Source organism: Hippopotamus amphibius, chromosome 4 (genome assembly GCF_030028045.1).
Source record: "Hippopotamus amphibius kiboko isolate mHipAmp2 chromosome 4, mHipAmp2.hap2, whole genome shotgun sequence".
Lineage (NCBI taxonomy): Eukaryota > Metazoa > Chordata > Mammalia > Artiodactyla > Hippopotamidae > Hippopotamus > Hippopotamus amphibius.
In genome coordinates this window covers 117,960,514-117,977,584 of record NC_080189.1, presented here as the reverse complement: position 1 = coordinate 117,977,584, position 17,071 = coordinate 117,960,514, and the positions used below count along the sequence as shown (strand labels likewise).

The 17,071-nt window shown below is 43.0% G+C and overlaps 1 protein-coding gene across 17 annotated transcripts in view; it reads left to right on the top strand.

Moving 5' to 3' along the window:
• Positions 1-3,812, top strand: part of CREM (cAMP responsive element modulator) — a 68,251-nt gene extending 64,439 nt beyond the window's left edge. For 6 of the 17 annotated variants that reach the window (XM_057731986.1, XM_057731989.1, XM_057731996.1 and 3 more), the window contains one exon: positions 3,331-3,812. In XM_057731986.1, coding sequence (XP_057587969.1) covers positions 3,331-3,475 — 145 coding nt within the window. In that variant the 3' untranslated portion in view covers positions 3,476-3,812. Of the gene's footprint in view, positions 1-2,375; positions 2,563-2,593 lie in introns of those variants that run through there. The other 11 variants (XM_057731984.1, XM_057731994.1, XM_057731987.1 and 8 more) reach the window with 4 other exon arrangements.
• Positions 3,813-17,071: the final 13,259 nt, after the last annotated feature.

The window sequence follows — 17,071 nt, the reverse complement described above, 5'->3', positions numbered from 1 at the left end:
TAGGTAAGTCTCCTAGTCAGAGTTCCAGCCATGAAGCTGTTTCATCAGCAGGCAGTACATCCTCATGTGTTTTAGGGTAATATCTAAAAGATACGTTAACTTCTTTAATGATAATGGAAGGGCTTTATTACAAATAAAGATTCATTTTGTACTTGATATTTACTTTGTGAAGTAGGTGATATGTAGAATTTTTAGCTTTGTGAGCAAAATAAATCTGAGTGTGAGTTCAGAATTTCCTGTCTTTTACATGCAGTTTTCTTTTATCCATTTTATAACTTTGTTTTTTTCTCTATTATACCAAAGTACAATCTATCCTGAAAAATTCTAGCTGAGTGCAAGTACAAAGCAAGAGGAGGAATTAAAATTACCTACAGGCCCACCACGTGGAGACCCCCTGTAGTACATATACTTCTAGTCCCCTCTCTCATTTTCTCACCTGTTCTTGCACATTTCATTGGCTAGAAAGAACTAACTAACTGGGTGCAAGGGATTCTGAGAAGGGTCTGTTTTAGCTTCCAGATTTCAGTTTCAGAGCAAGACAAAAGCACGTGATAAATGGCTGCTCGGTCGCTCAGTGTCTGCCGAGCAAGTTTTCAGTGCTTGTTTCTATCGTTTCTGTAACTCGCACATAGCTTTCACATGAGAATAGGTCTGGTTATTCTCCTTTACTTTACAGATTAGGAACTGAGGTTCAGAGAGGTCAGGTAACAAGCTGATTAAGATCACACAGCCCAAACTGGACAGAACCTGGAACTGCAATCAGGCCATCTTTCCTCAGAGCTCACGCAGTGCTAACTCTGAGGTCACCTCAAAGAGACCCCACTGTCAGCTGCAGATTTAGTTTTCTGGAGAATATGTAGGATTTACTTATTAATGTAAAAGACCTCTTGTACATACTGTCTTTAAAAAGAATAAATTCTCTGGCTGGCATTCATAACATATACTTGATTATATTTCTGTCAACCCAGCAACAGTTGTTATTTCTTTAGCAACCTTGTCAGCTTTTCCTCTTTGCCATGTATTTTCTCTCCGTGCTAAGGATATATCCAGACAAATGCAAGGCCTGAAAACGGAGCTATTAATAGAAGAAGCAGGTGTTTTCCGTAGCTGAGACGACTTAGGAATGTACTACCTACTGGTGTGACCATTCAAAGCTTTGTGCTTGGAACATTTTGACTGTGGTAACTAACGTGCACACAGGCGCACGAAACATGAAGTATGGATATTCACAAGAAATAGTACGTCTTGGTAAATCACACTTGAAAAATTAGACATCCCATGACACTGCCATTCGACGTTTAAAATTTCATTTAGTAGTAACTTGTTTTGTAAAATGACTATCTTCCTTCCAGATCTAGAATTTAATATAATGACTTAATCACAAAAACCTTGGTATTCAGAAATGTATTTCAGTTTCTTTGTGGAAAAGTTGAATTGTGTTCCCAAACTGGCAAATTTATAAGTGTGCTTGGATTTATTCTTGACTGTGCTGTGAGAATCATTTAGATTAAATTAATCTGTGTTTATCAGCTTGGGTTCACTTTTACACGGTTAATTTTTCTGTTAACCAGCTGAGAAGTCTGAGAACCTTTTAAGTTCACAGGATGACAGCATTGTTCTTGACTGGGAAGTAGGGCTCGGTCTTTTCCTGCAGTTCATTGGGATTTCAAGGTCTCTCTTCTGCTGACCCTTGCTTCCCGCAGAGAAAACACAGATAACCAGTTGTTAGTGAGTGTCAACTATCCTAAAAATAAAACAGAACTGGCCAAATGTGTTGCACGTGTCACTCCTCGTTCAGAATTGCTGCGATGCTAACTGGCATTGCAGTAACCGGTGATTAGACATTCCGTGCAGCTTTTGTTTATATATGTTTGAATTACCTGTTGATATGATGGGTACCCCAAAGGCAGGTATTCTCAAAGGAATACTCCAAAATAAAGCTGTTATCGGAGGGTATATTCTAAAGAGGAGTTAAATGATGTAGTAGCCATTCCTCCCTACCCTGAAAAAAAGGAGAGAGAAAGAAAATGTTGGCTGTGCCCATTGTTTTTGTGGTGGGGTTATGCGTGAAAATGACTAACCCAGCTCATCTGTTTATTTGTGTGTGTTGCTTCGGCTGCTGGTCTGGTCCTTCTTCGGGCGTGTCTGCGGTGCTTTAAAACCTGGCTAGCAGATGTGTCTCTCAGGTCCTTCCCGTGCTTTCAGTCGTGGTGTTCTCACATTTCCGGGTTTCAGTTGTCTGAATTACCGAGGGCTGTATTCCGTACCCTCCCTTCCCTCCTTCCTTAGGTTTCAGAAGCAGAGTCCCTTGCATTCTGGTTTATGAAAATGTGCGTGATTCGTTTATTGTCACTCTTCTCCGTGTTGTTTTCTAGCCGATAAACTGTTGCCTTGCAGTCGTGATTGATCTTGTTTGACTGAGATTTAGTCTTGAAGAATTAAAATCTCCAAATACTGACATCTAAGGTTCCTAAGGATTAATTTTGCTAATCATTTTTGACCAAATGAAATTAACTCACTGTGATGGAATATGTGGCTTTTGCTGGACAAAAATAATGAAGAGAATTGAAAAGATCTGTAAATGTTTTTGTAGAAATTCCTCTTGGGGATGTGGTCCTATCGTTTTGGTTACTGAAAACCTTGCTGGTCACTGTGACCGTGGGACGCGTGCCCTAAGAAAACACCATTTACCACGGACGCCGGGTGAACCGTTGTACTCAGCCGTCGTTCCTGCTGTCTTAGGGTAGCCTCCCAGCGAGGCACGTGCTTGGTCACAACTGTGCGACTCTGTGCAGACCTGCCCGAGGACTGACTGGCGGTTGAGTCTGGGGGGCAGAAGTTCGTGAGCCGCTCTGGACTGTGCTGAGAGGTTGGTTGTTCCTGTTGTCATTTGCCTTGTGTTGGTTCCAGGGAAGCCGCCCGGGAGTGTCGCAGGAAGAAGAAAGAATATGTCAAATGTCTTGAAAACCGCGTGGCTGTGCTTGAAAACCAAAACAAGACTCTGATTGAGGAACTCAAGGCCCTCAAAGATCTTTATTGCCATAAAGCAGAGTAACTGTCTTTGACTTGGACCTTGTTTGCTCTGAATTCTAATCAAGGCAGGACATGCAGCAGTCCTACTAATTGCCATGTGGACTTGTGCAAGGGACACTTGTGACCCTTAAGAACCCAGTTTGGCTTAGTGTTTGACATTGCGTTGGGAATGTTGTCCCAGGATTTGGAATGCAACCATGATCACATTTACCGAGCTTACTTCCGCCTCCCCGTCCGTAGCATGCATGCGAGAAAAAAAAATGTTTTGTTTGCCCTTTTGCTTCTACTTTCTTTCAGGGAAGCTGCTAAAGAATGTCGACGTCGGAAGAAAGAATATGTCAAATGTCTGGAGAGTCGAGTTGCAGTGCTGGAAGTTCAGAACAAGAAGCTCATAGAGGAACTGGAAACCTTGAAAGACATTTGCTCTCCTAAAACAGATTAGTAGAAATATTTAACTATGAACTGATCGCAACATGTACAGTTGCTTTTGAAGGCAATACAATATATAGCCGGCAAGAATTATGGCTTTGTTTTCCTCCTTTGTATCATTCATCATATTTTCTAATCTCTAACATTCCCAAATTGCTTCACTGTACGTAGCTAACTCTTAGCTGTAACTTCAATTTTTTTTGAGACAAACTGTTAAAAAAAAAAAAAGTATGTAACAAATTCTTAAAATGCAATATTTGTAAGACTTGTTCCAATGCCACATATTTGCAGTTCCCAATCTCTGTGTCACGAATAGTGTCCTATGCAATAAAAATTTTTTGCAGGTCTTTAAAAATCATTTCAGGAAAGGATGATCAAAGGTAATGCATCCAGCAGTACAATAAAAGTAAACTGCAAAAAAAATACCTCAGGAAAGAACTGAAAGAATCTAATGACATGCCTATGTGAAAATAATAGCCCAGAAGTGAATTTACAGCATTTGCAGATTTTTATATTAGTTGCTTTGTCAAGAAAATATTGTATGGCTGTCCTTGAAGGCCGTAGTTGAAGAGAATTTGTAATAGAACCATGTTGGTTACACTTTGTAGTGTTTGGTGCTCGTTTTAACTATCTGAACATTTACTACAGTTTTTACTCTCTTGTGTAATATAAAAGATCTTGCAGAAGTTTTTAGTGTTGGTTTGCTATTACGTGATGAAAGTTAACACAAATTTTAATATCTGTCCTGAGTTAAAAGTTTAAATTAGAATCGTATCTGCATACCTTCAGTGGGGTCCAGCGCCAGGTGGGAGGTGAACTCTGCAGTGTTCTTTCTGCCATCTCATCAGAAGCACAGCCCCAGGGCTTTTACACAGAAGAGCAACCATGAGAGATTCAGCTGGTGTGATGGAGTAGGGCTTTCTGCAGATGGTCTGGAAATCTCCTGCTGGTGGCCCTCTATTTTGGGTTTTGGCTAACAACCATAGGAGTGTTCAGGTAAAAACTAAAACAACCCAAGTTTTGGTCTTCCACTTCAAAACAGCTGCTTTTAGGTCAAATGTTTTTGAGTCAGCACATTCAGATGAAGTTCGTTACATTGAGTGATTACTGGTACCCACATTTCATCCTGCTTTTATAATAAAAACTTGAAGGTGTAAGCCCAAAGCCCTAACCACAAGATGCTCAGTCATCTCATTCACTCGTGGGACAGCTGTTGAAGGCCTGCTGTGGGCTAGACTTGCTGTATTTTCTGCTGTAACTCCTGACCTGTTAAGGCTGCCCCTCCACCCACCCTCCCCAGTTTCAGTAGTGGAACTGGTCATCGTGTGGCGCTGTGGGGGGGGGGGGGGGCGGGGACCACAGACCAGGAGGCCATTGTGTGGCATCTCAGTGCCGTCCCCACACCGGCATCCCCTTCCCTTATCTGTAACTCCCAAGAGGTCGGGCATGCCGTTTGCGGCTTTGTCTAGAAATACTTATTCATCCCTCAGAGTCTGAGCTCTGAATATCTTTTATCTCAATTTTTGTCTTTTGTTCTACAGAGAAGTAAGATGAGGAACGAAGACAAGAAAGAAAAGACGAAAGGAAAACCCCAGGTTTCAGGGGAAGGGAACTGGTGCTTTGTACTTGCACATTCATCATTCACACATTCACTCATCCTTTCAGTCCATCAGATGGTCAGTCACTGTAAGTGGCAAGCATGCTCGGAGGGTGGACCCCGAGAGGGCCACCCAGGTATCATCAGACAAGGTGTAGACAAGCCGAGGCAGAAGACGCTCTATGTAAGAATTGGAGAAGGATGTGGGCGGGGTCAGATGAACTCTTCCTGCAGGAGGCAGACGTGGAAGTGAGTGGTAGTATCAGGGGGTGCATCCAGATGGGGTACAGAGCAGGCACCCCTCCCCAAGGCGCTGGAGTCGAGGAGGCAGGGGAGGTGAAGTTAGGACGCAGCCGGGGGTTGGTTTGGTTTAACGGAGTGTGCACGCACATGTGTACCCTACTCTGTCATTTCAGAGGAAGGAGATCGCATCTGACTACTTGGGGCCCCGGATAGCCAGTGTCCCCCCTTCTCCCCAGTGGTTTAAACAGTGAGGAAATGTTGTCACCTGACAAAACACCAGGCCCAGAGGTAGGAGGTCTAGTATCTCAACACAGCCTCATGACCGTTGACTCCCTGTGCAGCTAGTCTCCCAATCCTGACATTGCTGCCTGGTGCAGGCACCACAGGGGCAACTGGCAGCCCCTCTTCCATTTGTCCTGTCTTAACAGCAAGGAAAACTTGCACAGAAGACCTGCAGCAGCACATACCCCCTGAGTCTCACCAGCTGGACGCTCATTGTCACCTCCTTCCGTAACTGCTTACTGGCAAGGAGAGTGGAGTTAAAAGCTCTGGATTACTAGTGAGGATTGAACCCCTGGGGCTGGGAGGGTTCTGGGCATCTATGAAGCATGCGGCCAATCCGTGTGGAATAGAACCAGGTTCTGGAAGAGCAGGGTGTGGGCAGCTGTCTGCCATCAGCTGTGTGAGGCCGCAGCTGGTGGGGAGCTGGGAAGAGCTGTGGGACTTGGGGCTGGAACCAGGCTCTCGGAACCGCATGGGACACCGGATTCTGGCTCATCTGATTTGTCCCGGGATTGAAACCTTTTGTTGTTAGATTAGCGTGATTTGCTAGCTCTCCACCCAGCCTTAGCAGATACTGCCTACAGCCTCCTGGTGGACAGAGCAAGTGTTAAGTTGGAAGCTGTGCGAACATCTTAGGTCTCGTGCAACAGTGTTGCAGAGTCCAGAGCTGTGTCTGCATCTGTTTTTTTTTTTAATGCTAAGAGTTTTTGCACCTGGACTTGTAGAGATGGAAATTACTGATCCTGGGCCAGGGGATTACACCACCTGGTCAAATTGAACTAGGTAGCTCGTGATGTAAAATCGTTCAAAATGGGAAAATAAAAGGAGGACGTCTGCTGTGTGTGCTGCCACGAGCTGTGTGCTTACCTGAAGCAGGACCATTCCCATCAGCAGCCTCGCCTCTCCGTTTCCTTCATCTGCTCTTCTTCTTATGTCCAGTAAGGTTATGCCTTTATTCCTAAAGTGTATTTTAAAAATATGAAGACCCAGGCTTCCTAGGTGGTGCAGTGGTTAAGAATCCACCTGCCAATGTATGGGACATGGGTTCGATCCCTGCTCCAGGGAGATCCTACATGCCTCGGAGCAACTAAGCTCGTGTGCCACAACTATTGAGCCTGCGCTTTAGAGTCTGTGAGCCACAACTATTGAGCCTGTGTGCTGCAACTACTGAAGCCCACACGCCTGGAGCCCGTGCTCTGCAACAAGAGAAGCCACGGCAATAAGGAGGCCGTGCACCACAACGAAGAGTAGCCCCCACTCACCGCAACTAAAAAGAAAGCCCGCGCACAGCAAAAAAAAAAAAAAAAGACCCAAAACAGCCAATAAAATAAATTTATTAAAAAAAATATGAAGACCTGTGAAACCAACCACTGCTTTTCTAGTCCACAATCGAAAATAATGATGGGATTTGGATACATGTGGGGCACCAGCCTTGCCGAGTGATCATCGCCGTTCACCAAGCTTCTCGACAGCCTCCATGTGCTTCATCTTTCCTAAGGTTGTCCTAGAGACACCCGCCTGATGCCAGCTACTCAAGCGTGGCATAGTTTAATCTTTATGCTTTGTGTGTGGCTTATTTCTCTATAAATCCATTTTCTCCTAGGTACATTTCATATTTGTACATTTCAGAATTCCAAATGTATTTTTTTTAACACAAAGCATTTTTAACAGTGTTGTTTATTCTTCAAAGATCCATTTTGCCACTGGGTGCTGTGTGACAACTTACAATGAGATCTAAGATATTTCTCTTTACACACTCACACAATTCCATCGTGCGTGGAAAATGAGGAATGGAAGAAAAGTAACCTTGCTCTTTGTTACACTAGGTTGTACTTGCTTAAATAAAATGCAACCCTTCTGACTTCTAAGCCAGTCTTAGTTTTCAGGAACATAGAGTTTTTTTCAGATTTCTTTATTAAAAAAACATTTTGGAAAATAGCACTGAGAGGCTGGGCCAGTGTGGGTTGGGCTACACTGCATTGCCATTTGTTCTTGCTTTTAATCCAGGTCTTTACCTTCCCTGGGCCATTTATCAGATTTGGAGATAAAGCCCTGCTCCAAATCTACGAATTCCTTGGATCTTTGTGCAGAAAGCAGTCAGAGCCTGAGCTGAAAACCCTTCCTTCTCCCCCTCACATGGCTTCTGCCCACAGCCCTGTGGTTGTCAGGTGCACTGGGAGGAGGCATGTGAAGCTCACCTTTCAGCTCCCCAACTCCTAGGAAGGAAGGTGTAACCTTTTAAAAATATACATCGTATCGTTTTGCTTTTCAAAAGTAAAAAGATGATACTTTCTACTTCTAAAACATGTTAAAAATACTTTATTTTTTAATATAGGTAAGAGGTACCTAAGGTTCAAAAGTCAAAGGATACAAAAGTCAAAGGAGATAGTGAAAAGTCTGCCTCCCATCCCTGGCTGCAAGCCACCTGGGAGGCAACCAGTGTCACCAGTTTCTTTTTTGTGAAAGAGATTCATTGACAGTGCCACCTGTCCCCTTAGATTGCTGCCCCATCTTCAGGGCCGTGTGCTGAGGAGTTTCTGGAAAGAGACACAGGAATTCAGTCAGCATGTTCACTCCTTCAAGTCCACAAGTAAGAGGGGTGCAGAAGGAGAGGGGACCAGGGGCCATGGCAACTTCATAGACTTTGGTGGCACTTCATAGACTGTGCCGTTCTGTCCTGAGCCCTGCGGATGCTCTGACCACGCAGTTGTGGTTATCAAAAGTAATTGCTGCCATTTACTGAGTGCTTTCCCCGTGCCAGGCACCAAACCGTGCACCACATGGTGCTTATTGCATCTAGTTCTCGTCAGTGTTGGTGCTTTTTTCATCATTGCCGACTGGCAGGTGAGGAAGCAGGCTTGGAGAGGGTAAGTAACTCGCCCAAGGTCACACAGCTGTTAGGGATCAGGGCCAAGCGCAAACCAGGCAGGGAGCGAGGGAACCTGGACCCAAAGCAGGAAGGTGGCCAGAGGGGGTGTGTGCTGGCCAGGTAGGTGGTGGCTGGAGAGAGTTCTGTGGTCCAAGTGGGTAGACGTAGGAACACCCAAACCTTTCCTGTTCTAATGAACAAAAGCATGCATCCTTTCTCTCCAGTGTTTAAAATCCATGATGCCGATCAGGAGAAAACGATGCAACAATTGAAGAACTAGCTGTTGGGATGTCAAAGCTGCAGATGTGCACATTGAAACAGAATCCTCAAGCTAAAAGAGATCAGAAAGGTTTAACTTACTCCTTTAATTTTGTAGGCAAGGAAACCAGGCTTCAGGTTGATTTACGTAAATGTTGATAGTTACTGGGAATGGAGAGACTAGAACTACTCAGAACTCTTAACTACTGCCGTTGTATCACCATGATGCCTCTCTTTTTCTATAAACTGGATTTTCGACCAGCTTTTGGTGAAAGCACAGCGTTCTGAGAAAACATTTGCCCTCGTGGTCCCTGAAGCAGAGAGACGACACAGGGCCGACCCCGCTGCACCCATCGACCTCTGACGTGGTACAGTCGTCTCTACGACAGCGGGCTCTTGACGAGGCTCCTGACTGCTCCTGCGTTCAGTGTCTGGTGAGCTCTGGGAAGCACTGACATGAGCAGACCAGTGCTGGGTTTGACTTGGGAACAGATTTTTAAATTCTTACCTTTCATTCATTCATTCATTCATGGGTATGCAGCTTGTGGGGTCTTAGTTCCCCAAGCATGGTGGAGAAAGCACCGAGTCCTAACCACTGGACCGTCAGGGAATTCCTAAATCCTTTCCTTTCAAAACACAGTAACTACTGGTACACTTTTGAGGAATTAAGTAGCCCAAAGAAGGAGGCCCTTAATGAAAATGGACTTTTTGTTTTTTAAAAATTTTTTGGCCACACAGTTCGTCCACCAGGGATCAAACCCAGGCCCCCAGCGGTGGAAACTCAGAGTCCTAACCACTGGACTGCCAGGGAAGTCCCTGAAAATGGGCTTTTTAGATGGGAGACAACATGAGTGTGCTCCTGTGTCTGTTTGTGTTTGGCATTCGCTGTGTCAAGGTTTGATTCAGCAGGCCTGGGCGTTCCCACCTCTGGCCAGTCCCACCCCTGCTTCTGTAGACACTCATGTTGGAGAATGTTGACCACGTGGTCTGGGATCAGGCCTTGCCCCGTCTCCCTCGAAGCCGTGGTTGCCCTTGAATGGCTACTCCTAGCCTGCATTTAGTGAGCACACAAGATGGTCTAATGCCACAGCCTGACGTAGTGGACATGCTATTTCTGTAATTCCTTTTCTTTGAAACAGTCTTAGTCTATGAAGACTTCAGAACTCGTGGGTGATATTTTCTGCCATGGCCTCTGCAAATCCCAAGCCCGAGGAGGGTAGGGGGGTAAAAGGTGTTTTCTCTGATCTAGTTTAGTGAATTATGTGCATAGTAACTCTGGGAGGTCTTGGGCAAACTGTTATAGGGGAGTGGGCAATAATTTGACAAGATTTGGAAACCCTACGACTATAGATTTTCCTCAGAAGTATACAGGTACACAGTTACTCGCAAACAGAAGGAGCTATTTGATATAGGAACCTTATAAATTAGTTCCAAGTCATGTGTTTTTAGCAAATAAATGACTTTAAGATGAATCAATCATTTCTTGGTAAAATGGCCAGTTTTGCTTTAATTGCTTATAATTAGTTACTTTAGGTGGTTAGAACGTAATGGAAAATGAGACCAAGGTCAAGGAATCACGCTCACCGTCCTGCCTGTGGGTGTCACAGCCCTGGCCGCAGATGGCATTTTATCAACAGTTCTCATCTTAACCTGTTACCAGACTGTCAGCCTTGTGAGGATCAGCTGAGCATGATCATATCACTGAAGTTATTGACGATACTGGGAAAATAAATGTTTCCTTCACTGTGGAAGACCAGCGATGTTTCAATAGTTAAAATACTGAATGTCATATGATATCGCTTATATGTGGAATCTAAAAAATGGTACAAATGAACTTATTTACAAAACAGAAATAGAGTCACAGATGTAGAAAACAAACATGGTTACTGGGGGGGAGCGTGTGGGGAGGAAGGAATTGGGAGATTGGGATTGACATATACTATGTATAAAATAATCAACAAGGACCTACTGTATAGTACAGGGAACGATATTCAATATCTTATAATAACCTATAATAGAAAAGAATCTGAAAAGTATGTATATAAAAGTGAATCACTTTGCTGTACAGCAGAAATTAACACAACATTGTAACTATACTCCAATAAAAATTTAAAAAAACCCAACGAAAACAAATTAATACCATATCCTGTTAGTAGATACTGAGGTCAGAATTTGTCTTGTTATCTTAACTTGAAAGATGAAGAAAATGTGACTGGAGATGAAGGCACTGATGATATTTGGGATTGCTTAGAGGTTAGATTAGTGACAGAAAGTAGTGATGTTGAAGTTATCTGCCTCTGAACAGTTTAAATTCAGAGACTTTGATATATGAAATTATAAGTAATAAGAGAATGTTAGAAATCACAAATTTTAGAACATTAATCTGTTTCATTATTTGTTTAAGAATACACATACATACTAACATACTACTTTGGTCAACTAGAATTTTTACTATCCCTTTCCTCACCTAACCAACCAGTGTTAAAATACATGTGATTTTCCACAAAGGATGCAGCTTTTAGGCAGTGTGATTTTTTTTTTCCCTGGCACATATAGTATCTGTATTATTTATATGGTTTCCTTTAGCCTTTCATTGAGATGCCTGAAGTGGTATTACCCAACTGGATTTTGTTGGAGTTTAGACCTCGAAGGGCAGAACACACATCTACTTTATCAAGGGTACATAGCATGCCTAAGCCATTCATCTTTCCAATCAAGAAACATGACTTACCTCATTAAACGCTGGTACTCTTGCTCCAGAAATACTCAGGATTGCAGTAGTTGGGGCGTGGGGGTGGGAGGTCCTCAGACCCATGTTTGTCCCCAGAGCAGCCAGGGCGAGGGGGCCTGGGCTGCGGGGCAGGCTCTGCAGAGCGGCCAGGGTGCCCCCCAGCCCCACAGACCTCAGCCACCAGAGCACAGGAGGATGCACTTGCAGTGTTTTAGACAGATGGCGTTTTCGCTGTAACTCATCACTTGGAATACTTTCTTCAGGGCATTTAATATCCCAGACCTCAGTGTCTCATGACTTTGATTTCAAAGCTTTCACATCAGGCAGTGGTTATTTTTAAAAATTCATGCTCGTGGGTATTCCCTGGCGGTCCAGTAGTTAGGACTCCAAGCTCTCACTGCCAAGGGCCTGGGTTCAATCCCTGGGCATGGAACTAAGATCCCACAAGAGCCTCACAGAGCGGCCAAAAGTAAAAATAAAAATTAATTAATTAATAAAAAAAATAAAAATAAGAATTCATCCTGACTAAAAGAACCACAGAAACAAAACCAAAAGCCATGTTACAGATGATATAACGTGTAGAATGAATGATGATTGCATGTTTGTTTGTTTTTAATATTTATATTATTTGGTTGCACCAGGTGGGCTCCCTACTTGCAGCATGTGGGATCTAGTTCCCCAACCAGGGATTGAACCCAGGCCCCCTGCCTTGGGAGCACAGAGTCTTATACACTGCACCACCAGGGAAGTCCCAGGATTGCATGTTTAAATCGAGGACTCCTGGCTGCGTCCCAGCTCTTCCAGTCACTCCTTGTGTCACTTAACTGGCCCCAACCTCTGTTCCTCTGCTTTGACCTTGGCATTTGGTGATACTGTGAATTGACCCTCAAATTTCTGAGAAGAGTAAATGTAAGTACCATTTCATCAGACCCTGTTTTCTTATCCCTCTGAGCACAGTTTCTAGATTCTCAGTACTGCAGTCATTAATCCAAGAAATTGTCGTTCAGATTGCCTGTAACCAGGGTTCATGAGCAAAATGGCCTTAGACTGAAACTGGCCTTAATGAAGGCAGGGACGTCTACTTTGATCTGGGTCACCTAGCTTAAGATCTTGACACGTGAAGACTTTATTTAGACATATGTTACATCACTTACAGTTATTTATAAAGATGCTCAAAATGTGACTGACTGAAAATTTCGCAGCTCACAAGTCTCTGCCCTTCTTCATCTTAACACAGCTGCGCTAAGAGGAAGCATTGCTAGCCCAGAAATGGCTGTGGTTTTCAGTGTCTTAGAACGTTTACCTTCCCGTAACCTGATTTATTGTTTTTACGTTCTTGAAAGAACTAAATTAGTAATGAGAGAGAGAGAGAGAGAGACTGTACTCCTTTTAGAAGATTTCTCCATGTTAACTAGTTATTTGAAAAGTTTTATTGATTACTTTTTTTTTTACCTGAGAGGGAGTTAGATGGAAATGTTTTAAATTGTACTTTTAAATGTACATTCTTAATGTAAAATATAATAGCCATAAAAATCAAAGTCTAGGGACTTCCCTGGTGGTCCAGTGGTTAGGACTCCACGCTTCCACTGCAGGGGGCACAAGTTCCATACCTGGTCACAGAAGTAAGATCCCACATGCCACAAGGCACTGCCAAAAAAAAAAAAAAGAAAAAGAAAAAAGATACGTGGCCAATTAAAATATGTAAAACAAACCGAAAAAGGAAGAAAAGAAAAAAAAATTTTAATTTATATAATATGTTTACTAGAACATATACCTAGTCCAAAACTAGATTTAAAGGATTTTAATATTTCCAACAGGACTGAATTTCTAGTTTGCTTACTGAAGATTATTGCGGTGTGAGATGTCTTACTTAATTGCATATATCATGAAGTACATGATTTGATAGCTACGATCATTGTAGATTTGCATACGCCAATATTTGAAAATATTTCCTCATTCCTGATACCTGACTCTGGTAACTTCAAGCCCCTGAGACCCAGGACAGAGGAATTTCTGTGGTGAAAGGCGGCCACAAGCCAGTGGTTGGAGACGTTCTCCTTGGAGATAGGTTTATGGACAATCATTCGTGTTTGTCTTTGCTGACATTCTGTGGTCATATGATGCATTGCAACTAATTTGGGGTGTGTGAGTAACTTTATTGAGATGTAACTCACATACCACAATTCATGTATTTTAAGTGTACAATTCAATGATTTTTAGCAAATTTACCTAGTTGTGCAATCATCACCACCATCTAGATTTAGAACTTTTCCACCACTCCACTGAGATGGTTCATGCCTATTTATAGTCAACTAATTAGGTTTTATGTTGCTTTCTGTGATATGAAGAATGGTAAAGTATCATTTGTAATTTGAGAATTTCGTAAAAACTAGGAGAGAATTCTTTTTTTTTTCCCCTTTAGCCGCGCCACACAGTTTGCAGGATCTTAATTCCCCCGACCAGGGATCGAACCCATGTCCCCTGCATTGGAAGCATGGGGGCTTAACTGCTGGACCACCTGGGACGTCCCCCAGACTTCGGCGCTTTTTAAAACACTGAGGCTGGGCTCCCCTTCCATCCAGTTAATTCAAAAGGGGGGCAGAGAAAGGGGGTGAGGGGTGGGCATCACCTGGGTGACTCTTACCTGCCGCAGAGCTGAAAACTGGGGCCCCCTCCGAGTTAAATCCTTGCCCCTCACTTTGTAGCCCTGTCCTCAACAAGTGACTGGACCCCACAGGTGAGCCCCAAGGGCCACGTAGGGAGGGTTCAGGGAGAAGTCAAGGGTTCCCTGGGGCCTTGCACGGAGAGCATTTCACCTGAGATAAAGATAGCTCAGGATCCTTAGAGCTTAAACTCGGAGTGTTATCTGATCAGACCTCTGATCTGATTTCTTTTGGCAACTTAGGAAAATTTCAAATGAAAACACAAGGACAAGCCATGGGAAAATGGGAAAAATGCTTTGAAGTTGGAAGTTTTGATCCTCAGAATCCTCATTTGTTAAACGAGATGTAAAACATGATACAAATATGTAGACTCCCAGAGTAATGTATTTGGAGCATACTTATACTAAAAAATTATTTTTTTAATCTGAAATTTAAATTTTATTGAGCACCCTGTATTTTTATTTGCTAAATCTGTCAACCCTATATAGAAACTTTAGTAATTCTTCAAAAAATGGCTAAGTATGACTGTCATATTTGCTAAAAATATATATATTCTCTTCATTTCAGTTAATCATTTCGCCCCAAACCTTCCTAAGAAAAATGACTCTGCTTCGTGGCTTAAAAGGAGTTTTAAAGAAAATGAGAACTTACTAAAAGTCACAAACTGACCACTAGAAGGAGCCACATTGATTAAACAGAAATGACAGCCTATCTCCTGGGCTGCTTAGTCTTAATGCACGATTTCAAAATGAGCCTTATGTTAAAATTAATCACTTTTCTGAAAGATAAGGGTTTTTTTTTACTTCCATGAAATAACATAACCAATACATTCAATGTCTAAAAAAGGTAGCAAACAACACATGGTTTTCAACAAGAGTGTCCTTTGCGTTAAGCCTTTCCCATTTGCCATGGATGGAGATGGGGACCAGCAGGGAGTAGGTGCAGACCCACAGGAAATACCCAAATAACAAGCCCCTAAGATTGATGATGTAATACATTGAACTTAAAACTGTAAACCAGAATCGAATTTGACAGATGACTTAGTGAGTCTTTGAGGAAAATACCAGAAAAATAGTGTAGGAAAACTCTAAGATCTCTCCTCTCCACCCATGAGATGTCACCCTCCCCATAGTTCCCTGACTAGAGGGGGACCAGCTAGGACTCACTCATTTTACTGCTGCTTCCCCTTCTCAGACCTGGAAGAGACAGGATTGTTCTGTTTACTTTCCTGTTTCAAGGGACTCCCTTACGCTCTGGTTTAAAGTAAAACTCTGTTTTACTCTTACATTTTTCAATAATCATCAGCGTTAAAAATTATGCCCTTGTAGGGCTTCCTAGGTGGCGCCGTGGTTAAGAATCCGCCTGCCAATGCAGAGGTCACGGGTTCGATCCCAGCTCCAGGAAGATCCCACATGCCGCGGAGCAACTAAGCCCGTGTGCCAAAAAATAAAAAAAAAAAATGTGTTAAAAAAAAAAATTATGCCCTTGTAATAATCTATGAGCCAGCCCAATTTGCTCCTGGAAATACAAAGATGGAGCATTTGGAATTTAGAAAGCCCTATCTCTTTGAAAGCTTGTTTTGCAAGTTTATGATCTTAGCAGTTCTCAAAAGCAAAGACTAGTCTGCAAAAACATTTTTGTAAAATTTTTTCTTTGCCTTCCTTCCATAAGAATCACAATCCTGCCCAAGACAGATGGATGCTGCCAGCAGGATAGGGGGAGGTCATATACATGGAGGTACAGGGAGAAAAGCACATCACTTATTTAAAAAACAATATCCATCACGATTATTCAGCATGACAGTCAAGCCAGCTTTATCAAGAACTTTCTAATGCCTGATCTTCAGCCAGTAGTTTTTCAGATCCAAACAAACAAATAGTTCCTAACCTGTGTAACGGGGAGGAACCTTTGTATTCTATTACAAGTTAATCACTAAAGGGATGTTGTCTATAAGCTTAAATTATACATAATAGCCCATCTCTGGGAACCCTGCCTCCCAGGTAATGAGTATTAAGCTAAAATACCTTTGTTTAGCTCCCAGGAAACATCCTGACCAGGCCCACCTGTGAATGACCGCAGGGAGGAAAAAATTAACACATCACTTCTGGAGGCTGATGGGAACCAGGAAAGGTTTGATTTTACTCCCTCCCCTTTTGGTATGAAAGAAGCCTGAATTCTAACTCAGGCAAGCTGGTTCTTTGGGACAGGAATCCACCATCTTCTTGGTCTGCTGGCTTTCTGAATAAAGTCGCTATTCCTTGCCCCAGCACTCGTCTCTCGATGTATTGGCCTGTTGTGCAGTGAGCAGTACAAGCTTGGACTCAGTAACACCTGTACGTTCTCAAGTAGGATGTACAAACGTCCCTACTCTTCGGAGGTCATCTACTGGGGCCACTGCACCCGTCCACAAACATGAGAACAAAACGGATGTTTTGTTTCTCAGTGACTGAAGTAAGTACAATAGAAGAGTCTAAATGGCGGAAGAATTGTTCTAAAAGAATTTTTCAAATGATACCCACTGTTAAAAATTTCAGCACTGTCGTGATGAAGGAACTAATTGATTGAGGGCAGGCACGTGGTGACTATGTCACCTGCTGGATGGCTGGTTCACAGTCCTGGCAACCATGGCAACCAGTGTGAGAGGTGATGGGTGAATTTGGTGATCTTGCTAGGAACCCAGGGTTGTAACAGTTGTGTTTTGGTAGTTATTAAGTGTGGCAAAAGGTTGGATAGCATTTTGCAATTATGCAATAAACATCTATAGAAATACACGAAGGCCAATGAAATGAGAAAAGCAAAAGCCATTTTGCTGAGTTTGCTGTAGTAAGGGAGCTAGCCACCGTCACTTGCGTTTTGGTGGAGACTCAAAAGTGAACGAGTGGGAAAGCTGTAAGAGGTGTAGAAAGGAAAGGCTTCAGGTGTGCCCAGCCGGAGGCTCGTGGCAGGGGGAAGCTGGAGGTGGATAA